This window comes from Cetorhinus maximus, chromosome 25 (genome assembly GCF_964194155.1).
Source record: "Cetorhinus maximus chromosome 25, sCetMax3.hap1.1, whole genome shotgun sequence".
In the NCBI taxonomy this organism is placed as follows: domain Eukaryota; kingdom Metazoa; phylum Chordata; class Chondrichthyes; order Lamniformes; family Cetorhinidae; genus Cetorhinus; species Cetorhinus maximus.
This window is the reverse complement of record NC_135903.1, coordinates 45,216,957-45,237,512: the sequence shown is the minus strand read 5'-3', so window position 1 is coordinate 45,237,512 and position 20,556 is coordinate 45,216,957. Positions and strand designations below refer to the sequence as shown.

The 20,556-nt window shown below is 40.9% G+C and overlaps 1 protein-coding gene across 4 annotated transcripts in view; it reads right to left on the bottom strand.

The window, feature by feature from the left end:
• The window catches only part of cdc27 (cell division cycle 27), a 118,302-nt gene that overhangs the window by 45,815 nt on the left and 51,931 nt on the right, over nt 1-20,556 (bottom strand). For all 4 annotated transcript variants that reach the window (XM_078529882.1, XM_078529883.1, XM_078529885.1 and 1 more), the window contains 5 exons: nt 10,128-10,345; nt 8,331-8,445; nt 8,036-8,151; nt 5,583-5,691; nt 1,384-1,591 (listed from right to left, as the gene is read on the bottom strand). In XM_078529882.1, the coding sequence (XP_078386008.1) occupies nt 1,384-1,591; nt 5,583-5,691; nt 8,036-8,151; nt 8,331-8,445; nt 10,128-10,345 (766 nt within the window). The remainder of the gene's footprint in view (nt 1-1,383; nt 1,592-5,582; nt 5,692-8,035; nt 8,152-8,330; nt 8,446-10,127; nt 10,346-20,556) is intronic.

The following is a 20,556-nucleotide window of genomic DNA, read 5'->3' as shown; positions in this document are numbered from 1 at the left end:
TTTCTGATGCCAGTTGCTGTTTTAAAAACTCAATTTGTACCTTTAAACATTCAAGTTGCTTCATCCCTAGATTTCTCTGCTTCTCTATTCATGGTATCTCTCCCAAACCTCACACACCACCAAAATGATTTGTAAACTAGACAAAATGTGCAATTGGGGCAGCAAACCAAATTCAATTTAGACAGGAAGCTAGCAAGAAATAAAATGAGTGAGCCAAGTATATTACAAGCATTATAGAAAAACAAAAGACAGAAGGATGCACAAAAGGACCAGGGAGTGACATTTTTGACATTTAACATGTCAAATCACTGTGCGACAACAAAAACAACGGTCAGCAAGTGTCCTAAGCGGCTGCCCTAAAACTGCACTGAGGACTGGGTGTAATTTCTCTCATCAAGACAGCAAGAAAACAATCTTTAAAGGCAGTACAAAGAAGAACCAAGTGTTGCAGGATTGAGTTCTGAGGAAACACTGCAGCAACATGGGGAGCTTCAGCTTTCAAAAGGAAGGTGATTGAGGAGAGGCTTTACGGAATTATATACACAAGGAATTAAATATCTTAGGCAGCCCTTCATTGAGATTACTACTTCATAGCAACAAGATACTAGAAAAAGGAGACAGGTTACAATCAGGGAAAAGCAAAGTTTAGGACCAACAGCAGGAATAACCTCATACAAAGTAACCAACAGAAGCATCTTTTCTCAAAAATATTAAAACTGTTTAAGATACATTTCGATAATGCTAGAATGCATTGTTTTTCCTTTATAGGCGAGGTATGATTGAGTTTCTATTTATTTTATGATTGAGAATCAGTGGATTTCAGGAAAGAGGTGGGAGGAGAAAGAGGAAAAAACCAAATCAATCAAGATTCCTGCTCATCACTCTCCAGCGAGCCCTGCTACAAAGGGTAAGAGTATTCGGGCAAGGCCAGCATTGAGCACAGCTGTGGTACAACACACTGAAATTTCCTACTGTCCAGACTCTCATACATTTAGTGGTCAATGGAAAATAGTTCCAGACAATGTCCAACGTTCATGAAACACTCCACAGCAAGAAATCAGAGAAAAACATTACAAAAGGAAAGAAAAACACAGGGTATAAAGAGTAAAAACCTGAAGGCTAATTTTAAGTTAAACGGCATGTTGATTGGGAAAAGAGAAACAGTAAGGTCTTGTCCCAGATAAAGCAAATGATCTCTGTCATCTGCATCTATCTTGCATAAGATTGCACACATGAACCCAAGCTAAAAGATTAAAAACTTACCACAGTTTCTATAAAAGACACTGGGTCACAGAAACACCACATTCATCACAAGTGCTTTTAAGTCTGTTAACAGACTGAATCCACGCTTTAAAAGGTTATTCCCCAGGACAGGGAACTCACCTGCAGCTGCTTTCTGTATATTAAAGGCCTGTACTTGAGGTGTGACTGAGGAGACTTTGCCTTCAGAGATGACTGAAGAATCCAGTTTACTAATCTCTAGGCTGTCATTGAGGTTTGGCTGTGTTATGCCTCCTTTGCTAGTTTTGTTTTTTGGCTTCCTGTTTGGAATTTTGGGTGGAAACTTCATCTTCAGCTTTTTACTGTTCTCCTATTTGAAAACAAATACAAAGCTGAGTATATATAGGCAGCCAAAGAACATCATAAGACTAATGAGTGCAAGCATTTTGAGGCATTCAAGTATAAACACTTAAGATATTAACAACAGTTTGATATGTCCAGCAAAATTCAATCGATCTGTACTCAAACAAAAACCAACACTTGAAGATAAAATTGGTATTACAAGAGATTTACTTTCAACAAATGATTCCCTTGAAAGAGCTTTAGCTTTATCAGACGATACAACTTTTGATATCCCTGGCTCATGGATAGTATTTCCACCTCAGACACACAAAGGTTAGTTTCCGCCCCAGTCCAGCCAGCCCTGGCAAATGAAGACCGGAATCCTGGCTCTGAATACTGGGATGACATTCAATAGGGGTCTAGGCACCGTTTTCCCCCTTCCCCATCATAAAGAGTGGAAAGGCTCAAACTTTGGTTGCAATCCAACCAAGAGAAGGTATTTTGAAAATAAAGATTTTATGGAATGCAATGGGAAACTACATGGGTTATTCACCCCTCAAACATGGCTCACAAATCTCATCTGCAGGGCACAAGTTTAGGACCTGCTTCTGGGCAGGTCACAACAGAGAGACAAGTGTTGAGCTCCTTTGTTATAAACCACTGCTGATCATACCACGGTCAAGGTGTGAGTGGTTGACTTTGCACAACAGGGGTACAACCACATGAGATGCTGAAGGAATAACGTGAGTTCAGCCTTTACGGAGTGGACATGAATGTTAGTATAAGCATGCAAGTAGCAATTACAGTATATACTTGAGTAAAAGTGGATTCTCATGTAAAAGTTGACCACGTGAATTTCTCATATAGCTCACGTAAATGTTGACCCCAGTTTTTCAGGGCCAGCCCAAAAATTTCAGAACCCAAGTATAACCATGGACAGGTTAGTGATTCTATTTCAATGAAAAATGTATTTGGTTGGAATGTTCTAAAATTAATAGTTAAATGTTAGGTAATTAATATGAATTCCCTAGTGTTATTGGTTTTCACTTTATTCCATTGCGACAGTCTTTTTTGGATTTCATTTGGGCCCAAGTCAAGCACATCAATTCAAAAACATGACCTATATATAAGTCAAGCCCATGGCCTTTGGCCTAAAATGATTAGTCTCAAAAACTTGACTTTTACATGAGTAAATATGGTACTTGTAGTTGAAGTGTGAGTGGCGTAAGAGTCAGTAATGGCTGGATCCAGAGTTAAGCACAGATGGAGGAAGCAGCAGGGAATGGTGCTCCTGATCAGAGGGGTGCTGAGCTCCAAGACCAGCTACCTTCACCATGGGTGAAGGGTGGTGGAAGGAGAACTTAATGGAGGACAGTTCTAAAGGCGAACACTTCGGAGTTCACAGATTAATGAAAGAGAAAAAGTGGGCAATCAGCCAAAGCAACAAAAGTAAAATCAATCCAAGAAGCATACAGATTCAAGCATCTACAAAGAAGATGTGAACGAGTGGAGGATAATCAAGAGCAAGTAATTACTGATGAAAAATGCAAATAAAAAAAAAAATCACATATTATCGACAAAACAACAGGAAGGAAAGAGGATGAGTTTTTTTTTAATTCATTCTCAGGATGTCCATGCCATTGGCAAAACTGCCATTTGTTGCCTATTCACATTGATATAACTGAGGCTTGCTCTGCCTCTTCAGAAGACGAGAGTCAACCACATTAGCTACATATTGGTCAGGTAAGGATGCCAGGACTTCTTCCTAAAATATTAGGTTTCATGATAATAAAAACAGAAAATGCTGGAAATACTCAGCAGGTCTGGCAGCATCTGTGGAGAGAGAAACAGAGGTAACGTTGAAACAAATATGACTCTTCGTTAACTCTATTTCTCTCTGCACAGATGTTGCCTGAGTATTTCCAACACTTTGTTTTTATTTCAGAATCCCACCTTCTGCAATATTTGGCTTTTATTTTAGTTTATATGATAATTGGATAACTTCACTTATTATTGTTACCAAATTATTTTCAGGTTTATTTATTTTGAAATCAATAATTCTCAAACTACCATGGGTGGGGTTTGAGCTCTCGTTCTTTGGATTAGCCCAGTCTCCTAGATTACTAGACCCAGGAATGGTTAATAATCCAGAAACCTTTTGACTCCACGATTGCTGCATGATTAAACTAAACATGATCTGGGATTCAGAAATGGCAAGAGTCTAGGGCCACACCATTTTAAATAGGTTAAATCAAGAAAATGAGGAAGATCAGAAGAGAACAAGTGGGCCTTTTTTTAAAGACATTTTGCCAAGCTGGCCGAATACATATATAAGTGTAAATTAATACACCTAAAGGGATACCAAAAAAAGACGTGGAATAAAGAGGAGGAATTAACTTTACAAACACTAAAGGGATATGGGTGAAGAGGTTCATAAAACACAAGCAACATGCAGAAGCATGTTAAGGTTAGTCACAGGGAAAATACATGAAAAAGGAGAGCTGCAAATACAAAACATTAAACAAATAAATTTTCTCTATCTTCAAGAGTAAGAGAGTCAGATAAATTGTGACCATAAAGGTTGAGCATAGGATAGTTAATTTTCTAAATGATTACTCATCCAAGTATACACAAGCAAGTGGTGATAACCTAATAACTTCGATGCAAAATGAGATCAAAAGCTCAGACAGGCCAAACTAGCTCAAAACAAATCAGCAGGAAGAGTCAACATTTACCCTGATGTTCCAGGAGGCACAATGGGGAAGATTTGTGAGGTAGTTGTGAGGAAGATTCTGGGCACTCAGAACTTCAGTAGGATGGAGATAAGCTAGCATGACTCCTATTTTTGAAAATGGTCACAAACCAGACACAGGCAATTCCAGATCCAGTTGTCACACTTTAATACTGTACAAAATGATTACACCACTCAATAGCAATAAAGGGGAGGATCATCTGTACAATAGTAACCATAACAGAATTCAGGAACAGAAAATCTAGGGGCCCAGACAGAAAAAGACTACAAAAAGACAAACTAGGTTCTGCGTTCTATGCAAAGGTACTCTGAATATTGGCACTGAATTCCTGGGACGAAAGAATTTTATCAAGAAAGGTTTAACAGGTTGGGCCTATGCCCATTGGAATTTAGAAGAATGAAAGGTGATCTTATTGAAACATGCAAGAGGCTGAGGGGATTTGATCGGGTGGATACCGGGAAAATGTTTCCTCTTGTGGGAGAGACTAGAACTAGGGAACACAGTTTAAAAATGAGAGGTCGCCCTTTTAAGGCAAAAATGAGGAAAATCTTTGTCTCTCAAAGAGTCATTAGCGTGTGGAATTCTCTTCCAGGCAAAGCAGTGCAGGTTGGGTCTTGTCCAATTCAGCCTTGAATAAATTCATGTCTTTGATAGACAAGAGAGTCAAGGGTTATAGGGATAGATAGGAAGGTAGGGTTGAGACCACCAATGATTTTATCAAATGGAGGCGCAGGTTCAAAGGGCCAAATAGCCTACTCCTGCTCATAAGTTATATGTTCCTATGTACAAAACAATGGAAAAGACACAGCTGGAGAATTGCTTTCAGTTTTGGACAACTCATGATAGGATGATAAGAGCTTCATCATTTAAACAGTGTTAACAGGATCACAGGGGTTTTGAGAAGGAAATTTTAAGGTTGTTGTTACCAACTCATCAACTAGTTTAAGTGGTAAAGACTCAGGATCAGAGAAAGCTGGAAAATAGGAGGATGTACTTATTTATACACACAAGAGGATGAGAACATGGAATGCATTACCACAAGTGGTGCCTAAGACACGGTTTATGTGAAAAAGACATAACGTATCCCTATCACTATCTCTCTCCAGATGCTGCCTGATGAACTAAGTGTTTTACAACAATTGTTTATTTTGCTTTTTACTTTTAAATCAGAAAGGTATTAGAATATGCCAGGATATGGCCAACAGGATGGACCAGTGTAATAGCTAGCACAATCTGAAGTAAACACCTGGTATTAGCACCGGTTACCTTTGTAGTTGAACTGGCGCTTGTAAAGAGTCTGGAACTTCTCCGGGGTGGTGCATTGCCAGGTGCATTGGCGGGGACTGTGCTGGTTGGAAATAGTACCTGTGCTGCACTGAACAACAAGATCAGGAAAGAGAAAGCACAGTTAAGTCTGGCAGTCTTCACAGTTCCTCAGTATTTCAGGTAAGGTCAACTCTCATGCTAAGGATAACATCCTTGCAAATTCAGACTAGCCCCAGAACTCATGCCCTATCCTCAACCGCAGATGGGCACAGTTTGGGTATTGTAAAAATTCCTTTAATTTTTTTTTAAACTGGGTGACTACAAACTCTTGAGCAGTACTTTCTTACCCACGAGCAGCTTACATTTTGTCATTGAACTGTTAATGGTGTAAATAGCCTATTTATTTGAACATGTAGCACATTCCAGAATGCTGCGCACCCAAGAGGAAATCCTGCTCTTCTCCCACTAGATCTATTCAGTCTGTTTGCTACACCCCTTCCCTGTCTGCCACCTCCATCCCCACCTCCCCTCTCATGACTCAGTCGACATTCACTTACACATGTTCCATTCTAACTCTCCACATATGGGTTGCTTTCTCCCATTCCTCACATGTGCCATTCTACCCCTTCTCAGTTTTATCCCATTCTGCTCCTCCTCTCACTTGAACATTTAGTTCCTTTTCTTTGACACAAACACATTTCCAGGAGAGTAAATGAAATGTGAATGAAAGGACGTTGCACACAGCTTGAATGTCATAAACCCAAGCAGCTTCACTTAACCTGTAGTTTCCAGGCTATGCAGCTCAGTCAATGCTAAAGCTAAGTGTTGATTTGCCATGCTCCGTCTATGTGATGAATTATCCAATCTGCATCATAAACCTGGCCATCAGAAAGCACTGGGTGCTCACTGAGGTGAAATTCATTAATCATTTTCACTACAGGCCAGGAAGCATGTGTTTAGCTGGTCATGCCCACTGGGTTTACGACAATCTGGAAGGTACTGTGCATTGAAACAAAAAGATTGTTCACAACAGCTAGCTCAAACTGGGGCAGGACTGAGCACCAAACCCTAACTGCAAAGTATGATGGGCTGGAGAAAGCACGGGTAAACAAGTGTTGTGATTGGAGAAACAGCAAGCACAGAAGAGACCGAATCTGAGATTAGAGAACAGTGAGCCCAAACAGGTGGAAGAGGGATGGTGTATCCAGATGTGAGCAGCAGACAATGAGAAGGGGAGGAGAGGATAGGAGCTGGACAAGATCACAGAACCCCAGGAGAGTGTGTTCTCAATTCACTGGACCCATGGAGTGTCTGATTGCCAGTCCTAAAACCTGGGAGTGTTTTTCCTTCAGCAGCTCTGGACCTGAAGTCATCCTGGAGCTGAATGGTCCAGAAAGGCCAGCAGCAACTAACAGTCACAAACCCAATGGGCATAGCAGATTGGGTAATTCATCACACAGATGGAGCACAGTAAACCAACATTTAGTTTTAGCATTTAATACATAATTACAGTTAATAAAGGCATGAAAAAAAGATCATTTAAACAGTGTTAACAGGATCACAGGGACTTTGAGAAGGAAATTTTAAGTTTGTTGTTACCAACTCATTAACCAGTTTAAGTGGTAAAGACTCAGGATCAGAGAAAGAAGCTGAAAATATCGAGGATGTACTTATACACACATAAGAGGATGAGAACATGGAATGCATTACCACAAGTGGTCCCTAAGACACGGTTTATGCGAAAAAGACAAAAGTGTTTTACAGCAATTGTTTCTATTTCAGATTTAGATAATATATATTATTATTATATACATAATAGCCTGGAAACCACAGGTTAAGTGAAGCTGCTTGGGTTTATGATCTAAGCCCAGGCATTCAAGGTGTGCGCAACCTCCTGTGCACACCACACATTAAATGTAATATGTATAAGTGAACTGTTATTAAACAAGGTTGTAAAAAGGTGCTTGCAGTGGTTAACCACAAAAATCTCTCTGCAATAACACCATTGCATTTGAAGCTATGGAAGAGATGTCCAAGATTTTCTCATCTTACTCAAACTTTGTCCTCTGTCAAACAGTGCCTGTTTGCCCGTGGCCTGGCTAAAATCTGAATGCAATGTGTCTGATTCCAGTGACAACGGTACATGAATACCACATAAGGCAATTACAAATCCTTGTTCATGCTCTGGAATAGCTTAAAGCCAGAGCATAAAATTTGCATGGCCCAATTTTTCCAATTTTGTAACTGTTGCACTTTGTAAACCTACAATGAGTGGTCTTACATTTAGACAGTAGGAGGCTATTTAGCTCCTTGAGCCTCTTCCACATTCTATTAGATCATGGGCGATTTATACCTCAACTCCATTCCCTGCCTTTCATGCATATCCACAGAAGACATATTCATAACCAAGAACTGGACACAACAAAAGTAAGTCAATGCTGCTGGACTCCTACCTGGTCTGTGGGCCTGAGGTCTGTGTCTGAGTCAGTGGAGTTGGAGTTACATCTCGGCTGTTTCCACTCTGCGTAAAGACTGACTTAGTTCCACCTTGAGTTATTCGTGCTACAGACTTTAGGGTAGAAAGGAGTCAACAACAGGAAAAAAAAGATAGGAATTCATTATCAATAATACTTGTCACTGCAAGTCTCCCTTGTAACATATACTCAAAATGCACAAAGCTCTTCTTGTGAGCTCTTCAAATTCTCTCTCCCCATCATAACCAAACATATGTTTTTTATATAACCTTACCTTCTTTGTGGGGCCTCCTGTAGAGGATGAATCAATTACAGATGAAGAATTTGTATAGTTTGGCAAAAAGGAACCATCACCTGGGCTTGGAGTCTCCAGAGGCAAGACTCCAAAACTGAAAAGCAATTAATTACAGTCACTTCATTTAATTGTACACAGGTTTTGTGTGTGCTCAGTCCCTCCTACACTGTAACAGCCAATATACCACAGTAAAAGTTCAACATTCTACCTAGTCACTCAGTAAACAGCCATAGTGGGTTTACACTTCTCAGGAGTCAGTTTAGTTGAAAATGTTGCAAATGGCTGGATAAAAAGCACGCCGTTAACTTTTTTTGCTTACAATGTGCAGAGCATATCAAACTGAAGTTTTGTTCTGTAATATAACTGCGATGGGCCAAGACAGCTCAGTACATCAAGAGTGAGAAAGAAAACCAAAATCAGGAAGTAGAGCAGGTTTTCTTCCAAAATAACAAATAGAAATGTGTTTGTTGCTTGGACTGCAGAACTGGCAAATACAAGGTTTACTGTTGCTGTGTAAGTCAGATATCATATTCTAGCCACCTAGTCATCAAAATATTACTGTTCAAGAGGCTACACATCGAGGAGTGAAGAGGACTGCGCACGGAAGGGATTTAAATTGAGGAAAGATTAATGAGTTTAATTATAATTCAGCTTCTGTTTCCTTTGGAAAAAAATTCAAGATAACAGAAGTATTCAAAATTATGAAGGGAATTGATAGTTGACCAAGACAAATTTTTGTCATGAAAGGTTGTTCGAGTGTTGCACTTCGTCAATAAGTTGAAGCAAGGTGTCAGACATGAAATAAAATACAATATTTGCAACAGTAAGCTCCTATTATGTTACAATTGAGAGTTTTAAAATTATGAAGGGCACAAGGGCTATTTGTGCTGGATGATAATGTAGAAGTACGTGGCAGCAGTGCAACAATAAGTTAGGTTGGACACCATAGAATAGATTGCTGGAATGTGCAGAGAGCAGAAATTCACTCAACCTGCAGAAGGGAGCTGGATGAGTTTCTATCAGTATAAGACAGAGCTATAAGAAGGTAGCTATCGGGCTAGTGACAGCAGACAATGCAGTCTCCTGGAGCTCACTTCATTGGGGTCAGAGGAGAATTTTCCAAAGGTAAATTGCATCATGTCTGCATGGGACAGGCTGGATCAAAAGATTCCCATTTTGTGTGCACGTCAGATTTATGGAACAAGCTTCCAGAAAAGGCTAGTGGAGCAGAAAAAACAAAGGAGCTCAAGGGGCAACAGGATATATTTCGAGAAAAGATTGAGGGCTATGGTGATGGGGAAAAAGGGTAGATGAGTTCATTTATGAAGAAAAAGGGAATAGGCCCATTGGGACAACGGAGCTGATGGCATAGACATGTTTTATGAGTTTAGCACATTGAAGATTCCCAATCAAAGATCTCCGATTAATGCTGAAATATAACTACATGTCTCCCTCGCTGTTTCATTAAAATTAAGCTCCATGCAAAATCTCTTCTGAATCCACCCATACTGGACTGTTCTGGTTGCTGCTACACAAACCAAATGAGAAAACAAACAAACCAAATAAGAAATTAGGGAAATTTATCAGAGCATTACCAGATGTCCGACAAAGAGAATAAGCTGGCAGTGTTTCTCCAGCCAAAGAGATACATTGCTGTCAAGACTTGCACACTATCCCTACAAGCCAATAAACACTGAAAAACCAATACATCCAGAGCAAGGCAACAGGAATGAACAAACACATGAAGCTTGGTTTTGAGACAAACAAGAATTTTACCTTGGTGTTAGGGGACTAAGAGCAGCAGGACCACCAAGCAAACTCCTCCCAGACTTTGGTTTATTTACAAGTTGTTTGGACAATACTGAGGATCCAGAACCAAGAGGCACAGAATCAGGAGAAATCACAGATGGATCAATTAAAGATACTGACGAATCAGTCATCATTGAGGAATATTTTGAGTTGGCAGAGGATTCAAGGTTTAATCTGTTTAATTCCTACAAAAAGAAAAAGAATTTATGAGCAACAGATCAGATTACAGGCTTTGTAGGTATCTTCATTCTTTGAATCATATGCATTCTTCACCCACAGTGAATTAAACTTACCTAAATTGGTTGTGGGGAAATTGCATATTTCAGGATAGAAACTGAAAGCTCTCAGGGTTGGACACTTGATAATGTAATGTGACCTCCTACCCCCATGTCGTAAAGCCAGTGCACCACTGCTTTTTGGCTTAAAACAAGATACTAAACCTCTTGAAGTAGCGAAGGGAATGATTGAGTGGGCTTTCAGCCAATTGAACAGATGCAACATTAGATGCTTAATTAACAATTATTCAAAAGTAGTGCCATTTGGAGGGGGCTGGGTGGATGAGAGGGAGCAGTTAGCAGAACACTTCAGAGGGGGGATAACTTCAACTGACAGGACAGATCTGCCAACAATAAAAGCCAAAAAGTAACCATGTAGAAGTTTAATAAGACCTCAATTAGAGTTCACACAGTACTGGGCTGCACACTATAGCGAGGATATTAAGGCTCTAAAGAGGATACGATGCAGATTCACGGGAATACTGCCTGATTGAAATAGCAAGCAAGATTTGACAGTTGGTCTTTTTTAATAGGACACCGATTACAGCAAGAAGAAAGAAATGTTTAAAATAGTTAAATGAGACAAAGCAGTTGACAAATCTGTTATTGTTGAGGAATATTTTGAGTTGGCAGAAGATTCAAGGTTTAATCTGTTTAATTCCCACAAAAAAGAGCAAAATTAGATTACAGGCTTTGTAGGTAATTTTCATTCTTTGACTCATATGCATTCTTCATCCACAGTGAACTAAACCTCCCTCAATTGGTTGTGGGGGAATTGCATATTTTAGGATAGGAATTGAAGGCTGTCAGGGTTGGACATTGATAATGTATTGTGGCCCCCTAACCATGTAGTAAAGCCAGTGCACCACTGCTTTTTGGCTTAAAACAGGATACCAAACCTCTTGAAGTAGCAACAGAATGTGTTTAATAAATGAGGGGATCAAGAATAAAGGGCCAGATAAACAACAAATGCAAGAAATTTGGAACGGGTGAAGAAATTTATTTGCATGGAGTTATTGAGTTGAGATTCACTTAAGTGGTTCAGACAGAAATATCAACATTCAAATTTACATTGCATAGATAAATAAAGGAAGAGATTAAAGGGATATGGGAACGGGGTAATAGGCATGAACAGGGCTATTTGCTCACATAGAGGCTGAATACTGACAGACTGGTTGGCCCAAATGGTTGTTTGCCATGATGTAACTTCTAGGTATGACTATGTATTAAAGACATTACTGCACAGAGCAGTTAAAGAGGCAGTAAGATTTGTAATCATAAGGACCCTGTGGCACTGGTGAAGATCAAGGTGGAACTTGTTTAAAGATGTGCAGGAAACAGGTGGGCAGAAAGAGCTTTACTTGCCCCAGGCTACTTTCCTGCATAACAGACTGAACACATTTATCCATTTCTTGCACCATAGAGGCTTCGGAACTTGCTTTGTATGAAGCATATAAACATGTGAGCAGTTGCATGATGAAAAACAAGGCTTTGTTGCAGATTCATGTGGCAACAGATAAATTTAATTTCTGATCCAAATTAAATTGGAAGGTTCTTCTTGCAACTCCAGTTGAACAGGTACTCTCTGGTCAGCATGCTATATGAAGTGCAATTATCAATGAGACACCTTGCAGTTCACAAACTTTGTACATTCAAACTAAAACTAACAGTGTAGTTTCCCTATAAAATAAAACTCAAAAGGTTTGAATAATAGACACAAAACTTACAAATTAATTTAAAGTCCTAATAGAAACAAGTAAATGCCGAATGGACACAATTTCTATAAAATTTGGGTGACCCCTCAATCAACTGAGTGCAAAAACAGAATACAAGTACTAGGAGGCCATTCGGCCCCTTAAGTCTGCTCCGCTATTCAATAAAATCATGGCTGATCTGATTATGATCTCAATTCAACTTTCCTGTCTGTTCCCCATAACCCTAGACTCCCTTGTCGATCAAAAATCTGTCGAACGCAGCCTTGAATAAATTCAATGATCCAGCTTCCATTGCTCTATGGGGAACAGAATTCCATAGATTAACGATCCTTAGGAGAAAAAAAATTTGCTTCATCTGAGTCTTAAATGGGAGCCCCCTAATTTTTAAACTGTCCCCTAGTTCTAGACTCCCCCACAAGGGGAAATATCCTCACAGCATCCACCCTGTCAGGTCCCCTCAGGATCCTGTATGTTTCAATAAGATCACCTATCGTTCTTCTTAGCTCCAAATGGGCCCAAAAGGGAACGAAGCGTCACAAGAGTTAAATGAGGCTGAATACAACCCGGCTTTAAATCAAGTGAATAAACGATAAAGGTACTCCAGAACATATGGAATAATCTCAGCAAGGATGAGCCAGTTTTATACAGAAGTGCAAAGACATCGTCCACTTTGTGTTATAAACACCATTACTGGACACACCGGTTGTTCATCACAGCCACCAAGCAAAGGAAGATCAGACTAACAGTTAACATCAATGTTCTCTCAGTTCAGGTATAATATTTAGCCTCATCCCCACCACAATGAACAGGAACATTCTATGCTGCATGGTTTTGGAACTTCCCATGTTAATTGTCAAGACATCATAAAAATTGCTTGTAATGCGATCAAGGGGTCAGCATATTTGTTTTGTTCTGTGTAGTACCTTTCATATTAGCTGTGGGATATTTTGTGCAATTTATCCTCTTGTAGGGGCCATTCACCTCAGCCCACCAGATCAAACCTCCCTTAACGCTCCCATCCCGCGAGGCAAGCTCTGATCCCACATCCTAGTTTCTGCGCTATTACCCCTCTTGCCTTCTCATATCCCGAAGACCCACCACCTGCTTCCTCAGCCCTATTCCCACTAAACTGATGACCACCCAATTTCCCTTCCTTACCTCTGCTTAACTGTTTCTTTTTAAACTACACCCTCTCCTAGGATACTGTCCCTCCCTTTCAAATCAACAATCATCTCACCATTTGCCTCAAAAAGTCCAACGTTGACCCTGGTACCCTTGCAAATGACTACCCTATTGCCGTCAACCTTCCTTGTGTTCAGCAAAGTCCTTCAACATTCTATCACCACATAACTCAGTGTTCACCTTTCCTACAAACCAGTTTTCTGCCCGAACACCAAAATTGACAAATGACTTCCAATATGACGTGGCCACGGTGAACTATCCCTCCTCATCCTTCTTACCTGTCTACAGCCTTTGATATAGTTAGCCACATCATCTTCCAACACCTCTCCTCTGCTGTCTAGCTGGGTGCAATGAGACTCAGCTGATATCATTATCTAATTGCAGGCGGAGAATCACTTCTCTTCCGACTGCATTACCTCTGCAGTGCCCCAAGGATCTACCTTTGGGACCCCATTCAGCTGCCACTCAGCAACAGCAACCGAAAAGACGTCAGGTGCTATGTGCACACTGACAGTCAACTATCTCACAACCACCTCTCATCCAACATTCATATGAACAGACAAAATGGAGCAGAAGTACGCCATTCAGTCCCTCAAGACTGCTGCACCATTCAGTAAGATCACGGCTGATCTGTAGCGTTTTGAATACCACATTCCCACCTACCTCTGACAACCTTCGATTCCCTTGCCTAACAAGAATCTATCTACCTCTGCCTTAAAAATACTCAATGACCCCGCCTCCAACACCTTCTGAGGCAGTGATCCAAAATCTCACAACCCTCAGAAAAAATTTCTTCTCATCTCTGTCCTTAAAGGGCAACCCTAATTTTAAAAATGCCCCCTAGTTCTGGACTCACAAGAGAAAACATCCTTTCAACGCACATCTTGTCAAGGTTGTTCAGGATCTTATATACTTCAACCAAATCACCCCTCACTTTTCTAAACTCTAGTGGAAACAAGCCCAGCCTGTACAACCTTTCTTCATAAGACAACCCGCTCATTCCAGGTGTCAATCTAGTAAACCTCCTCTGAACCACCTCCAAGACATTTGCATCCTTCCTTAAATAAGGAGACCAAAACTGCACAGAGTATTGGAGGTGTGGTCTCACCAATGCCCTGTATAACTGAAGCATAACATCCTTACTTATGTTCAATTCCTCTCATAATATAGGATAGCATTCCATTAGCCTTCTTGGTTACATGCTGTACCTGCACACTAACTTTTTGTGACTCATGCACTAGAACACCTCTGCACCGCAGAATTCTGCAGCCGTTCTCCATTTAAGTAATACTCTGCTTTTTTATTCTGCCTGCCAAAGTGAACAATTCACATTTTCCATTATACCCCATCTGCCAGATTTTTGCCCTCACTCAACTTATTATATCCATCTGCAACCTCATGTCCTCTTCACAACATACTTTCCGACCTATCTTTGTGTCACCTGCAAAGTTAGCTACCGTACCTTCACTCCCCTCATCTAAGTCATTGATGTAAATTGTAAGAAGTTGAGGACCCAGCACAGGACCCTGCTGGACTCCGCTCATCACATCCTGCCAATCAAAAAAAGATCCATTTATGCATACTCTTGCTTTCTGCCAGCCAGCCAATCTTCTACCCATGCTAGATTACCCCCTACACCATGACCTTTTATTTTCCACATTAACCTCTGATGTGGCACCTTACCAAATGCCTTCTGGAAATCCAAGTACAGCACGTCTATAGGCTCCTCTTTATCCACAGCGCATGTTGCTCCTTCAAATAGCTCTAATAAATTGGTTAAACGTGATTTCCCTTTCACAAAACCATGCTGACTCTTCCAGGTTACCTTGTGTTTTTCTAAGTGCCCAGCTATAACCTCTTTAATGATCGCCTCTAACACCTTCCCCATAAGAGACGTCAAGCTAACTGGCCCATAGTTTTCTGCCTCCCTCCCTTCTTGATTAGAAGGGTCATATTTGCTACTTTCCAATCTGATGTAACCTTTCAAGAATCTAGGGAAGTTTGGAAAATTAACACCAACACAACAACTACCTCATTAAACACCTCTTTTAAGAACCTAGGATGAAATCCATCTGGACCCAGAGACTTGTCAGCTCGCAGCTCCATCAGTTTGCTCAGTACTGCTTCCCTAATGATTGTAATTTCACCAAGTTCACTTCTCCCTTCCACCTCCTGATTTACAGCTATTACTGGGATTTTTTTGTGAAGACAGAAGCAAAATATTTGTTCATTTCATCCACCACTTCCTTATTAACTACTACGAACTCCCCACTGTCACTCTCTAGAGGACCAACACTCACTTTACTTATTCTTTTCCTTTTTAAACATCTGTAGAAACTCTTATCTGCTTTTACATTTCTAACTAGCTTCCTCTCATACTCTAATTTCTTTCTCCTGATTAACCTTTGTCATTCTCTGCAGTTCTTTACATTCTGCTCAATTATCTGACCTGCCACTCTCACCTTTGCACAGTTATATGCTTTTTCCTTAGGTTTGATGCTTTCCCTAACTTCTTTAGTTAGCCAAGGATGGTGGGTCCTCCCCTTTTTATCTTTATAATAAGAATATACTTAGAGTATTCTGAAAGATCGACTTAAATGTCTGCCACTGCTTCTCTATTGATCTATCCCCTAGGCTAGTACCCCAGTTCAATTCAGCGAGCTCAGCTTTCATGCCACATAGTTGCCCTTATTTAAGTTTAAAATACTAGTCTTAGACACACTCCTCTCCCTTTCAAGCTGGATGTCAAATTCAATCATATTACGGTCCCTGCTACCTGGGGGTCATTAATCCATCCTGTCACATTACACAATACCAAGTATAATATAACCTGCTCTCTGGTTGGTTCCAGAACGTGCTGCTCTAAAAGAAACTATCTCCAAACGATCTCTTCATCCAGGCTGCTACTGCCAAACTTATTTTTCCAGTGTATATGTAGATTAAAATCACCCACGATTATTGCCGTCCCTTTATCACAAGTACCCAATATTTCTTCTTGTATACTTTGTCCTACATTGTGGTTACTGTTAGGGAGCCTGTAAATCACTCCTTCTCGTGACTTCTTTCCCCTACGATTCATCTCCACCCAAACTGATTCTACATCCTGATCTCCTAAACCAAGGTCATCTCTAACTATTGCACCAATGCCATTCCTGATCAACAGTGCCATCTGTACCTAGCTTCCAATTCTTCTTGAATGTCATATACCCCCCAATATTCAGGAACCAATCCTTGACATCCTGCAGCCACGTCTCTGCAATGGCCATCAGATCATACCTATTTACTTTATTGTGCACTATCAATTAATTTACTTCGTTACGAATGCTATAAGCACTCAGATGCAGAGCCTTTAGTTTAGTATTTTTTGTTACCTTTGTAACATCTAGTCTTGACTATTGGTGTATTTTTAGGTTTTGCCTCCATGTCCCTTCCCGCCATTCTATGACCCTCATTCCCCATATTATGGTTTCCCTGCCTTGAATCTATCCCTTGATTTGCCACATCCAAACAAGCTTGATCCCTCGCTCACCTTGTTTAGTTTAAAGCCCTCTCTACTTCACTAGTTATGTGATTCCCAAGAACACGCATCCCAGCATGGTTCAGGTGTAAACCGTCCCAACAGTACAGCCCCCACTTCCCCCAATACTAATGCCAGTGCACCACAAATGGAACCCACTTCTCCCACACCAATCTTTGAGTCACATATTAATCTCTCGAATGTCATTTGCCCTATGTCCATTTGTACACGCCTCAGGTAGTAATCCAGAAATATTACCTTTGAGGTTTTGCTTCTTAATTTGGTACCTAGCTTCTCATACAGACTATGCAAAACCTCCTTCCTTGTCCTGCCTACGTCTTTGGTACCCGCATGGACCATGACAACTGAATCCTCCCCCTCTCACTGTAAGTTCTCCTCCAGCCCTGAGCAGATGTCCCGAGCGCTGGCACCAGGCAGGCAATGCAGCCTTCTAAACTCTCGCTCTTTGCTGCAGAGAACAGTGTCAATCCCTCTCACAAAACTGTCCCCTACGTTTCTTTGCATACATGGAATAGAACATCACTGACTCAGCCAGCATTTATTGCCCATCCCTAATTGCCCTCGGGAAAGTAGTGATGAGCTGCTGCCTTGAACTGCTGCAGCCCATGTGGTGTAGATAGAGTGCTGATAGGGAAGGAGTTCCAGGATTTTGACCCAGTGACAGTGAAGGAACCATGATATATTTCCAAGTCAGGATAGTGAATGGCTTGGAGGGGAACTTCCAGGTGGTGGTGTTCACATGCATCTGCTGCCCTTGACCTTCTAGATGGAAGCAGTCATGGGTTTGGAAGGTGTTGTCTAAGGAGGCTTGGTGAGTTCCTGCAGTGCATCTTTGTAGATGGTACATGCTGCTGCCACTGTGCGTCAGTGATGGAGGGAGTGAATGTTTGTGGATGGGGTGCCAATCAAGCGGGCTGCTTTGTCCAGGATGGTATCAAGCTTCTCAAGTGTTGTTGGAGCTGTACTCATCGAGGCAAGTGGGAATATTCCATCACACTCCTGACTTGTGCCTTGTAGATGATGGACATGCTTTGGGGAGTCAGGAGGTGAGTTACTCACTGCAGCATTCGTAGCTTCTGACCTGCCCTTACAGCCACAGTATTTATATGGCTAGTCCAGTTCAGTTTCTGGTCAATGATAACCCCCAGAATGTTGATACTACCACTACATTCCTGTTTGCTCCCCCAGCTTGAACAGCTTCCTGTACTATGGTGCCGTAGCCAGCCTGCTCATCCACCTTGCAGACCTTGTTTTCATCCACAGGTTGTGAGCACCTCAAACCTGTTTGACAATTGCTCCTCCACTACTATCTGCTCAGTCCCATTACTTGCCTCACTCATGGTCACATCCTCCTGTCCCTCACTGCTGACCAAAACAGATGACCCTATTCTAAGAGGCGTGACAGTCTTCTGGAAACAAGTGTCCATGTTTTTCTCCCCCTCCCTTATGTTATGCAGTGTCTGCAGTTTGGCTTTCAGATCAATAATCCTGATCCAGAATTCCTCTAGCTGCTTACACTTTCTGCAGTCGTGTTGGTCATGGATTGCCTTGGCTTCCACAAACTACATTGCCCAGCTACCAACTCCATGGACATAAGAACTTCTGCTGTATTCAAGAAATGTTCTTCACCAGTATGTTTCTGGACCTAAGAAGAAGGAGGCATGCCTGGATCTGCTTCTGGGAACTAAAGTAGGTCAAGTGGAATATTTAGGGAAGAGTGTTTATTGTATCATACAGTTTAGATTAGCTATGGAAGAAAAACAAGGAGCAATCCAGAGCAAAAAAAAATTAATTGGAGAAGGGCCAATTTCAGTAGGTGGAGAATAGAGCTTCGCCAGATAAATGGAATGAAAGATTGGCTAGGAGTTGACTAGGAGTTAAAGGAGTTAATTGGGGTACAGTCACAAAAGGGCGCAAGGTCAAGCTCCTTAGCTGATGAAAGAGATGGCAAGTAAGTTGAAGCGTAAACAGAGGATGCATGACAGATATCAGGCTTATTACACAAGTGAGAATCAAGCTGAATGTAGAACGTTCAGAGACAAAAAGAGAGAATGAGAACCGACTGGCAGCCGACATAGAAGGGAATCCTAAAGTATTCTGCAGGCATATAAATAATAATAAGGTGGCAAAAGGATGGAGCTGATCAGAGACCAAAAAGACCACTGATGCATGGTGGCAGATGGCATGGCTGTGGTGCTTTGAGTATTTCACAGTGATCTTTATCAAGGAAGATGATGCTGTTGGAGACTAACTGCATGAGGAGGTAGTTGGACTAAAAAAATTGATCCAGATGTGGTATTAGAAAACAGGTTGTACTTAAAGTTGATAAACCACCAAGACCAGGTGGGATGCATTAGAGGATGCTGAGGAAAGTAAGGGTTGAAATTACAGTCCTGGCCATAATCTTCCAATCCTCCTTTGATACAAAGGTGGAGTCAGAGGACTGGAGAACTGCAAATGTTATATCCTTTTTTTAAACAAGGGTGTAAGGATACCCCCAGCAACTACAGGCCAGTTAGTTTAATCTCAGTGGTGGGAATGCTTTTAGAAACAATAACCTGAGGTAAAATTTATAGTCACTTGGACCAGTATGAATTGCTAAGGAAAGCTAGCATCGATGTGTGGAACACAAAATGTATTTTACTAATTTTGATTAAGTTTTTTTTGAAGAGGGATAGTGGTTGATATGATCTTTCTAGCATCAGCATTTGATGAAGTGCCACATTCGAGGGTTGCCAGCAAACTCTAAGCCCAAAAAGGGCAGTGGCTGCATGGATACAAAGCTAAATGAGTGACAAGAAAGAGAAAGTGGTAAATGACGTTTCAGACTGGAGGAAGATATATAGCGGTGTTCTGTGTTTCAGCTATATTAATTATCTATATTAATGACCTGGTGTACAGGGCACAATACCAAAGTTTGCAAGTGTTGTGAATCTAAGGAGGATAAAGATAGACAAGCTGGCGGAATAAGTCGACATGTGGCAGATGAAATTTAATGCAGCTACTCACAAAGTGATATTTTTTGGAAGGGAGGAGGAGGAGAGGCAACATAAATTCTGAAGCAAGTTCAGGAGCAGAGAGAGCTGGGGGAATATGAACAAAAAATCGATGAATGTGGCACAGCCTGGTGAGAAAATGGTTAAAAAGGCATTCAGGATCCTGGGCTTTTTAAAATAGAAGCATAAAGGACTAAAGCAAGTAATCTTTATATATGGTCTTTATATATAATCTTTATATAACACGAGTTCAGCCTCAATTCAGCACTGCATCCAATTAAGAGGATTTGAAAGCTTCAGACAGAGCACAAGAAAGATTTATGATAACAGTTCCAGGGGCTTCAGTTACATGGATTGTTTGGAGAAGTTGGCATTGTTCTCCTTAGGGAAAATTGAAAGCTGATTTGATAGGGATGTTCAAATTCATAGTGGGTCTAAACATAATAGAGAGAAATTATTGCATTGGTAGAATGGTCAAGAACCAGAGGAGACAAGTTTAAAGTGACTAACAGAAGAATCAAAGCCGACAAGGAGGAAAATCTTCTTTAAAAATACAGCAAGATCTCAAATGCATTACCTGAGAGGGTGATTGAGGCAGACTGAGTCATGGCTTTCAAAAAGGAAATTGAATAAGTATCTGAGGAGAAAAAAAATGCAGGGCAATGGTAAAAGAACTGGGAATGGGACCAG